Source organism: Misgurnus anguillicaudatus, chromosome 22 (genome assembly GCF_027580225.2).
Source record: "Misgurnus anguillicaudatus chromosome 22, ASM2758022v2, whole genome shotgun sequence".
Classification (NCBI taxonomy): Eukaryota; Metazoa; Chordata; class Actinopteri; order Cypriniformes; family Cobitidae; genus Misgurnus; species Misgurnus anguillicaudatus.
The window spans coordinates 47,498,683-47,510,061 of record NC_073358.2 but is presented as its reverse complement, the minus strand read 5'-3'; the positions used below and the strand labels follow the sequence as shown (position 1 = coordinate 47,510,061).

The 11,379-nt window shown below is 35.8% G+C and overlaps 1 protein-coding gene across 2 annotated transcripts in view; it reads right to left on the bottom strand.

Annotated features, from left to right (window-relative positions):
* Positions 1-504: 504 nt before the first annotated feature.
* The window catches only part of nos1 (nitric oxide synthase 1 (neuronal)), a 93,197-nt gene continuing 82,322 nt past the window's right edge, over positions 505-11,379 (bottom strand). For both annotated transcript variants that reach the window (XM_055198433.2, XM_073861134.1), the window contains exons 28-31: positions 8,821-8,969; positions 6,026-6,220; positions 5,670-5,788; positions 505-4,068 (exon numbers count right to left, since the gene is read on the bottom strand). In XM_055198433.2, the coding sequence (XP_055054408.1) occupies positions 4,053-4,068; positions 5,670-5,788; positions 6,026-6,220; positions 8,821-8,969 (479 nt within the window). In that variant the 3' untranslated portion in view covers positions 505-4,052. The remainder of the gene's footprint in view (positions 4,069-5,669; positions 5,789-6,025; positions 6,221-8,820; positions 8,970-11,379) is intronic.

Below are 11,379 nucleotides of genomic sequence, written 5' to 3'. Positions count from 1 at the left end.
TCCAGATTTCAACAATTAAGATACAATTACATTTTTGTTGACTAATATCACAAATATGTATCTCCGCTAATCCAATATTAAATTAGCAAAGGTTGTTATCGCCATATATAGTATCTCTGCACTGAACAAAGCAGCATTTTTGTCAAACCAACATATATTTTTATGTTACTTAACAAATTAAGTTAAACAATTTCAACTTGTTTTTATAAGTTATGCCAACTTTATAGGTCAAAACTCAAAATAGTAGGTTGAATTGACTTGCAAAACCAAGTAGTTTTAACTTCATGCTGCATTTTTAACAGTGCGCTTCAGCTTCTCATAAAATATTACAAACATCATTGGTTAATTTAAAAGGGGGAGGAGCCATTAATGAAGTGCTAAGACTCTCCAACTTTTGTTGCTTGACATTAAAATTTACATTTGTTTTTGTGCACTGAAATGTCTTGAAAATACACTTTAAACATCTTCACTTAACTCTAAAAAAAGAGCTCCACACACACAAGATTCGACATACAAATGTTTTTTTATTAAGTAGATGCAAAGTCTTTGCAGTATATGCATTCAAATGGTAAATGTTTTAATGTTTCGAAAGATCCACAATAGAGGATTCACAGCGCAGACTGGACTGAAACAGTTTCTGTTAGCAGCAGCAAAGAACAAACACAAAGAAAAATAATCTCGTAAGCTCTTCTCCGTTCCGATCGCGGAGGACGGACGCGGTCACAACATTTAAACCGACACAGTGCAGGTTAAAGAGAAAAACTGAACATTGAACCTCATGCATTCAGATCAATGCTTCGGTTCCCCCTTAAACCAATAGCAAAGAGTAGACACCATATCCACGTAATATATTACAAGCAACTCGGACAAAACGAAAAACAATACCCATAATCAAAATACATTCTTAAAAAATTCTCATACATATATAAGACTTAGATATTTACTGTATACCTTTAAATATATGCATGTGTGTGTTTTTTTGCTGCACTTTTTGTATCACAGAGTTTTAACGGTGCAAAACCCAAATTCGGGGAGGGGAACATTCAGTGTTAACAACAAACACAGAACAAGAATACTAAGACAACAGAAAATTTTTCAAAATGAAATGACCTCGTAATATAAGTCATGCCAGAGGCCACGTGTGACTAAAAATGTTTAAAAAAATGTAACTTGCACAAATCTTTAAGAATTCAGAGAAATAAACATATCATCTTAAAGCATTCAAAAAGAAATTGCATGCAAAAGATGACCTATTATATATGTGTTGCATTGATTTTTTGCTCTTTGTAAGAACCGGAATAAAAACAAAAAACTGAATAGATCCAACATCCACTTTGGATTTAAAGAAACAAACTCCTCAAGTAACGGAGAAGTCTCTGAGAAAAAGGAAAAAGAGAGGAATTAAAATTGGGTGCATCACCTTTCGGTTTTGTCGATTCATCCTGGATACTGAGGTTCAGCAATTCAAGGACGATTCATGAAAGACTGCTGCCTGGGAGCCCAAAAACTTGCCAGAAGGATTTTTGTAACTTGTACAGATTCCCCAAACATCATTTTAATTTAAATGCATATTGATGAATAGCATCAATTCCAGAACACAGAAATATTACCCTATAGTGAGATTCACCCCTTGCGCATTGTAATTTATTATTATTAAAGGGATAGTTCACCCAAAAATTGAAACTTTGTCATTATTTGTTCATTCTCATATCGTTTGATCCCCCAATGTCTTTCCTTGTTCTTGATAACCCAAATTGAGATTTTTTCCCCGTGTTTTCTGGTTATTATGGCAGTAGCTGCGTTTCCATTAACCTACAAATTGCGCAAAAAATATATCGCAAAACTGCAATGGAAACATTTCCACATTTAAGCCAACTTTCCACTGTACACGAAAAATGACAGCTGATAAACCAGAAGTCATTTATTTCCTATGAAGAGTCGCAAAGGGGCTGCGTGAGGTGACGATCATCTGCGGATGCGTAATTTTCGTATTCCGTTTTGAGCGTTTTATTGTTTTAATTATTTGCATTTATTTATTTATTACACTATGGTGAATATTATAATGAAGCCTTGCGGAATGAGTTTCTCTCCCATGTTACGATTAAACAAACTTTTTTACGACTGCCACTAGGGGGCAAACTCTGACAGTCGTGTCTGAATGTAGTGTACACCTGACATGCGTAACAGTCACATGATCATTCTTATGAGACAGAAGAGTTGTGTTTGACTTCATGTGGCATCATAAGAACCGTCAAGTGCATGACATCAAAATACTACGAGAGCGATTTGCGAGTCAACTGCTTTGTATGTTTTCGAGTCGCTTTCGCTGTATTTTGTCATCTTCATGTCGTTCTGCGTGGTAACATATGAACTCGAACACACCTGTCGCAAAGGTTTTTGTAATGACTTATAGCAAAACCACAAAATTACGTTTTAGTCACATAACATCGGTTAATGAAAACGTCCATCATTTCGCAAACGTTTTTGTCGACATTTAAAAAATAACGCTACAGTTTTGCGCAAACCTTTAATGGAAACGCAACTAGTGTTTGTACGTGAAGTCACCAGAGCTGTAATCTAAAAGCTTTCGGCTGCCATACATACTGTCAGTGTTGAGGAAAATTACTTTTAAAAGTAATGCATTACAATATTAAGTTACTCCCCCAAAAAGTAACTAATTGCGTTACTTAGTTACTTTTCATGGAAAGTAATGCTTACGTTACTTTTTATTACTTTTGCGTTACTTTTTCTTGGCTGAGGCTTGATCTCTTTTAGGCCTTGCATGTGTTTTTATATCTGAAAAGTTCTGCATTCAGAAATTGCAGATTTCATCACAAAAATGTCGAGCGCTGGGCTACCATCTCAGTTTTTGACTCAAACTGTTCCCACACAGCATGTACGCATAGAGTGCATAATGTGACTACGTTTAGTTTAATTCAGTACATTTTTTTATCTAATTAATTAAATTAAAAAAGTAACTTGCATTACTTGAAAAAGTAACTCAAATATAAATGTGTACATTTAAAAAGTAATGCGTTACTTTACTCATTACTTCAGAAAAGTAATATTATTACGTAATGCACGTTACTTGTAATGCGTTACCCCCAACACTGCATACTGTACAGACAGCTGTTTTTATCACTTTGATAGCAACCAAGAGATACAAAGATGGGCTACAGGGGACTTATACATAAATTAAATATTTAGCACTTCTAGACTGCTCATGTTGGTTTTGTGTTGTGACATTGTGTCATTTAGACAGATTGAAATGCTTTATCATGAAAATCACTAACTTAGTATTTCTTATATTCCATTATTTTTATTCCCTATTAAGGGTTGGTTGTACACAAGACATATATTTACATCAAGCCTTAAGGGATTCCCAACCACATCTTAGCACACGTTCAGATGTATGGTTACCATCGTGCTGGCAATTAGCAGCAATAATATACAAAGCATGAGGTTGTACAAACGTTTCACTCAGGCATGCTGGGACATGTTGACCGATTTTCAGTCATTCACATGAAATGTGAAAAAGTCCAAAAGCTGATTGTGTAACGTTTGAGGCGGGACTGTGAGATACTCTGACCAATGGTACACAGACTGAGTGTTCGCTTATATTTGTAATTCTGGCAGAAATGTCACGTGCCACCTTTAGTGAGAACGCACGTGTAAATGTGTGAACAAGGACTTGTGTACAGAGACTTTAATAATTTAGTTTTTTAGATTACTTCCCAGCTCTTTTTCAACTTCACGTTTGCGCTTCCGAAAACTAATTTAGGCCAGGTCAGAACGCACACAGGCCCGCAAAGAGGACAAAGGCATAACACGTAAAGTGCATTCAGAAATTCAAGTGAAAGCTCTCAATAATGCAGACTTTGATCAAAGAAATGCATAAATGATGACTGTGTAAAGAAATGAGACCAACAAAGAAAATGAGAAAACGGTTGTAAAGACAAACTTGGCACAGTTTTTGAATTCGTGGTGGGCGTCCCATCGCACTTCTCATTGGAGTATCTGAGCAAAAATCAGCAAGATGGACGCGAATGAGACTATGAACAAAACACCCTGAAAAGAAACAGAAGGGAACATCTCATTATACTGTATATTAATTTATATATGTAAGCAATAAGGTACGAGAGGCTGTGCTGTATCGTGAATAAGTAACGGCTGAAGGGCGTTGTTAGGCATGACGCGAAGCGGAGTGCCTGCAACCCCTTCAGCCGTTACCTATTCACGATACAGCAACGCCCTTCAGCCGTTACTTATTCACGATACAGCACTTGCCTCGAGTACCTTATTGCTTTTATAAAACGGTTACCACACAATATTAAAGTAAAAAAAATTAGTGCAACTTTCATGAAGTTAAATCAATAAATGCATTCCTTCCGCTAGAAAAAATAGTCCCTGACTGCGAACAACAACATGAAAGCTCAAATAAAAACAACAAACTGTTCTCAGACTTTGTCTCATTATATGTTTATGTGTTGCTAAGGGTGTTGCTAAGGGCGCAGTGATATTAAATAGAACTGTTGGGTGAAGCGGTCATAGCAATGTTTTATCGTGAATAAAGCACACCTATTGACCAATCAGAATCAAGGATTGGAACTAACCGTTTTATAAATTTATATAATATTTATATAAATTAGGGCTGTCACAATGATTAAATAATCGTCTCATCGCGATTGTTTGACCTCATCGCTATGATTTCAGATCACCACAATGATTGCATATCTCTCTAAAAACACAAGGGGGAGCTGCAGCGCTTGTATAAACGAGACAGTATCTGATGGCACTGCTTACCTGACAGTGTGATGTATATTATTTATATTTACACTGTAAAAAAATTCTGTAGAAATTACAGTATTACTGGGTATTACTGGCAACTAGCTGCCAGTAACTTACCGTAGATTTTACATTTATGTTATTTACTGGCAACATTTTGTTCAAATTTAAATGAACATGAAACATTTTTAGACTTTATCTTCTACAGTAAGTTACTGGCAACCAGCTGCAAAATTACAGCAAATTTTTTACAGTGTATATTTATATTTATATTTATATTTATATTTATGTATTTTTTTAACAATTACATTTTTATTGCATTCCACTTCAAGGCATTATTTATAGCATCTTTCATTTTACATAAACATACATCTTTATACTAACACTTACGTTTCTGTGTACTTTCTGTGTGTTGACAGCAACACTTTAACTATTTTAAATTACATTATGATATTCTATTCAGTTCTGTCCTCTTCATCCCTCCATTATATCCCTCTATATAATGGCAACAAATGAGGAGAGAATACTATACGAGCTGCCTCTCGTCCTTCGCCCTCTCACGGGAAGCGTACGGCAAACAGGCCGGTTAACCGCGCTACAGTTAAAGCACTGGTTCCTCCCTCAGCTCTCTCACGCCGAGTGCGGTACGTACGAGCTCTTATCTGTGAGAGAGCGCGGCGCATCCACTCTCTTTTGGCTAATCCTGTTACGCCGCAGCCTCTTCTCAGCCTCCATCTCTATGGTTACCGCTGGCATTCAGAGATGCTTGTCCAGAGGGTGCATCTACAGTGATATAGTGTGCAAAAGGTCCTCCTACAAGCAAGGATAACCTGTGGCGAGTGGAGGACAGACTAAGAAAGGAAAGTAGAGGAAACAGGACTTACTCATCGATATCTTTCTTGCTTTCTTCATTGTACGCGATAGATTCGGACCTTAGGCGGTTGGTGACCTCGTAGGTGCGCAGAGTGACACCGAAGATGTCCTCGTGGTATCGATTCTCATCCTTCGAACACACAAAAGATAGGCAAACAGTTTGAAAAAGTAACTAGAAGTGTTTGTAAGACATTAAAGGTTCTATTAAAAAAGTATTTAACAGCTATCATGTCGGATGCTTCATGTGTATGTTCGCAATGAATGTGAAACTACTATAACATCACATGAAAAAAAACATTTGAGGTTTAACAGAGCGAGGAAATTTCAACACTTTTATCCGAAAATTCAAAGTGTTGTAGTATCTAACCCTCAGTTTGCTGATATAGAAGCCAGCGTCCTCCAGGGACATGTTGCCATGCAGTTTAAAAATCTGTTGGACTGTTTTCAGTACGTCTCCAGCCATAGTGACGTCCCCACAGACGTAGATATGTCCTCCTTCCTCTCGGAGATATTTGTACACCGTTTCAGAGAGCTGCTCACGGAGAACGTCCTGGAGATATTTCTGTGACAAAGACCGAAACATCATTTCTGGATTTCGTGGGTGCATTGCAAAATGCTGTTCCTGTCTATTGTGTGTTGAGGTTTTGATTTTCTTCACTTTTTTATTTGATCAAAAATAATAGATGTAACAAGATTGCGCACCGCTTTTTACTATGAAGTGGAGAAAATGCAATGCTCAATATGGCCACACTGGCGACTTAAGTCCCGCCTTCAAGTGAAAAGAACCAATTATCGATTGATAAAGGGATGGGCTCTATACAGAGTTAAAGGATTACTCCACTTTCATAAAACATCCTGATAATCTACTCACCCCCATGTCATCAAAGATGATTATGTCTTTTTTGTTTAGTTGAGAAGAAATTACGTTTTTTGAGAAAAACATTACAGGATTTTTCTCCATATATTGGACTTCAGTGGACCGCAACAGTTTACAGTTTCAATGCAGTTTAAAATTGCAGTTTCAGTGCAGCTTCAAAGGGCTCTAAGCGATCCCAACCGAGGCATAATCGTCATTTTTGGCAAAAAATATGTACTTTTAAAACACAACTTCTCTTCTTGCACTAGTTGTGTTACGCGCCAGCATGACCTTACGTATTACGTGGTCACGTTGAAAGGTCACGGGTTACATTTGTGAAACGTACAATTGTGGACCATTTTAAACAATAAACTGATACAAAGATATTTATGAGTATTATTCCACATACAACAACATCGGAACGGTCCTCTTTCTCCACACTTGTAATCATTGGAGCGATAGTTTTGCATAAGTCATGCGTGACCTTTCAACTCGATTACGTAATACGTAAGGTCACGCTGGTGCGTCACACAGCAAGTGCAAGCAGAGAAGTTGTGTTTTAAAAGTACATATTTTTTATTTTTTGCCAAAAATGATGATTATGCCTCGGTTGGGATTGCTTAGAGCCCTTTGAAGCTGCACTGAAACGGCAATTTTAAGCTGCATTGAAACTGTAAACTTTTGAGGTCCAATAAAGTCCAATATATGGAGAAAAATCCTGGAATGGTTTTCTCAAAAAACTTAATTTGAACAAAGAAAGACAGAAACATCTTTAATGACATGGGGGTGAGTAAATTATCAGGATTTTTTTTATGAAAGTGGAGTAATCCTTTAACTCTGTATAGAGCTCCTCCCTTTATCAATCGATAATTGGTTCTTTTCACTTGAAGGCGGGACTTTAGAAGCCAGTGTGGCCACATTGAGCATTGCATTGTCACCTATTGATAGTAAAGCTGTGCACAATGTTGTTATATCTATATATTTCTTCTCGACTGAACACAAAAAACTATAAACATCTTGGTTGACATGGGGGTGAGTACATTTTTCTTTATGAAAGTGGAATATTTCTATAAGTAAGGTGCTTGGCAATCTGTGCCTATGGTGTTGTAGCTAAAACGACCTCGAAAAAGGTCATTGCCCTTTATTTTGTAGACAGTATGTAAGGAATGGACAGGAAAGTACAGGGTGGAGAGAGGGGTACGGGATCGGCAAAGGACCTCGAGTCGGGATTCGAACTCGGGTCACAGAAAGTGCGCCATGCACCATGCCCACTACACCAAGGCTAGTCAAATGGCGGCCCGCAGGCCAAATATGGCCCTCCAATCATTTTTATCTTTGTCTGATGTAAAATCAGCGTGGTTACTTTTACCATTCCACTGTACATGACAAATGATGGCTGAAAAAATGGAAAGAACCATCTGCGGATGCGTAATTATCGGATCCAATTTGAGCTTTGGATGCATACAATGTTTTAAAGTTTAACTTTATAAATAACACATGAGTCCTTTAAAAACGATTGACTACTGGTTAGTAAATTAATAAGTATAAATACATACATACATAGATTAAAAGCTCTTGCCTTAACACGGATTTACGATTAAACTGACATTTCATTACGACTGCCATTAGGGGGCGAACTCCTACTGTCGGGTCTGGATGTAGTGTACAATTAAAAGGTGGTTTAGCCTATATATCTTTAAAATATTAAAAAAGTAAACATGAAGTGCAATTTTAGTCATTAGGAGAAAACTGACTATATGTTGTGAATACTTTAAATGTAACCATTTATAAAAAACTTTTTATAAAAAAAAGAAGTTTAAGAGCTCTACATGTGTTGATTATTTATACTTGCACTTTTTTGTGCAATGTTCAAAGTTGAACTATTAAAATTTGGTTATGGAACGTTAAAGTGCAATTGTTTTTAAAATATTAAAAAAGAAGTTTTCATTAATTAAAAGACAAAACACTGCATACAAGAAGTGTGCATCTTTTTTGAAAATGCATGTTTTTCTTATTTATGACCAATAACAAAGTAAGTTAAAGTAAAAAATATATAAAAGGTAAAAGTAGGGGGGAAAGTTTGGCCCGCATCATATTTACAATTTTAAAATATGGCCCTCGAAGAAGAGTGGTTGAAGACCCCCGCACTAAACCATCGTTAATGTGTTGATCAGAAAGATGTTGATTTTAGCACACAAGAGACAGTGCATAAGAGATATGAGAGATATTTGTCTTTTCCCATTCAAGTAGATAGGACTCTTTAGGAAACATAGATGTGAATGATTGCCAAGGCTTCAGAAACTAACCTTTGGTCTTCCAGGTTCTCTGGAGTACGCCGTGTAAAGCTCTTTAAACACATCCTTGTTTTTGGCCTGGATGGTCTCTTCCTTGTAAATGTGGTCAATCTGGGACTGCCGACATCCGAAAACCAAGATCATAGGGCACGCTTTGATTCCTGTTTAGGAGAAACAAGCTAAAATGTAGGTCTAACACAATGGCAACATTTTCAAATAAAGTTTCAAAAACCTGGTCTGTTTTTGAACAACATGTTCCTACAAGTAGGATTGTTACATGATAAAACATTAAGGGCCCTATTTTAACGATCTAAGCGCATTGTCTAAAGCGCACAGCACAACGTCTAAATGGGCGTGTCCGAATACACTTTTGCTAATTTAACGACGTGAAAAATGGTTTGTGCGCCGAGCGCATGGTCGAAAAGGGTTGGTCCTATTGTAATGGGAGTATTTTGGGCGTAACGTTCAATAAACCAATGAGAGTCTCAGCTCTCATTCCCTTTAAAAGCCTGTTGTGCTGGCGCTATGTCTAATCCCTATTTAGATGACAGACTTTGTAAACTGAAAAACTAAGCGGAGGAAGAAGATCCCCAGTTTAAGATTAATGTTAAAAAAAAATTGTTGTTTTCACTTGTATTGAAATTGTTAATTTTTTTATTAAAACCTTTAAAACCCGTTTTCTTTTAGTCATGGAAGTAAAAAAGCAGGCTTTTAATTGCTTTAAATGTATGGCTATCCAATATCATAAAAAAAATAATTTACAAGTATGTAAGATAAGGTTTGTACTCTAAAAATACTTTATTTGTAACAAACAGGAGATTCTACAAACGGCTCTCCGCACGTTTCAGCACTTTGGACAGCGTTTTTTTTTGCAAAGAGTTCTTTTTAGCATTACTTAAAAATGTTTCTCATCTCATCATATCCACAGGAACAGAGTCATCATATACAATAAATCCGTGAGGTAGCATTAAAAAAAACATTTAAAAACAGATGCATTTGTTTAAAGCAAAGCATTTATTTACTTACCAGGCTGCAGGTGAAGCAGCTCTTTGCGCCTTCTAACGTCTCATAATTAGTCCTCATTTATGTCCAAGAGACTCAATAATAATCTCTTACATTCAATCCTTTAATCTTTCATATTTAAAAGCATTTTTGTGCTGCTGCGCATTCATGTACTATGTGATAAGCAAACCCACGTTGTCCTCCCGTTTATAGGCGCATATTACTAATGCGCTCTTTAAATAACAAAAATATATTGCGCCATTGACTTTAGACTTTAGACCAGGTTTTTGTTGGTCAATGGCGTAGTCTATTTTAGTTGCCTCAAAATAGCAACGCGCCAACAATGCGCCTGAACACACCTCGTTTTTCAGACCAGACCATGGGCGCAAAAGGGGGCGCAAATGCATTTGCTATTTAAACAACGCGGCACTAAACGTGAAAATTAGGGTGGAAACTAGCGAAAGACACTTATGTTGTGCATTGCGCCGGGTGTAAGATAGAGCCCTATATGTCACAGTCACACTGGATCACAAAACTGCTTAATAAATAAGCTTTCCATTGATATTCAATTCAATTCAAATTTATTTATGTAACGCTTTTCACAATTGTTAATTGTTTCAAAGCAGCTTTACATTAATATACATTGCAAAAAATTGATTTCAAGAATAAAAAATGTTCTTTGTTTCAGTAAATATTAAGAAAATAAGTCTAGGTTTTAGACCAAAAAATATCAAAAAAAATCAAAAATATCAAATATCAAAAGTGCTTTTGTGCATAAAACAAGCAAAAAAATAATAATCTGCCAATGGGGTAAGCAAATTTTTCTTGAATTTTTCTTAAATTTAGTGTGTTTTTTTGCTTACCTCATTGGCAGATTTTTTGCTTGTTTTATGCAAAAATCACTTAAATTTTATATTTTTTGTCTAAAAACTAGGCTTATTTTCTTGGGTCGTTTTGCTCATCAAGAAAAAGCATCTTAATTTAAGAATTTTTAGATATTTTTACTGAAAACAAGACAAAATACTAAGAATTTTTTGCAGTATATGGTTTGTTGGGATATGACAATATTTGGCCGAGATACAATTATTTAAAATCTGAAATCTGAGAGTGCAAAAAATTGAAATATTGGTGTTATGTTGAGGTCTTTATGGATTCATCTATGCCTAGGTTAATAGTTTCACATTCTACACTGCAAAAATATGATTTTTAAGAAAACATTTTCTTAGTATTTTTGTCTTGTTTTCAGCAAAAATATAAAAAAATTAAGATGCTTTTTCTTGGTGAGCAAAACAACCCAAGAAAATAAGTCTAGTTTGTAGACCAAAGATATCAATTGTGCAATATCATTTTGTGCATAAAACAAGCAAAAAAAAAAAAAAACATTGAACTTAAACACTAAATTCAAGAGAAAAAAAATCAATACAAATTTGCTTACCCCATTGGCAGATTTTTTTTTGCTTGTTTTATGCACAAAATGATACTGCACAATTGATTTTTTTGGTGTAAAAACTGGACTAATTTTCTTGGGTCGTTTTGCTCATCAAGAAAAAGCATCTTAATTTAAGAATT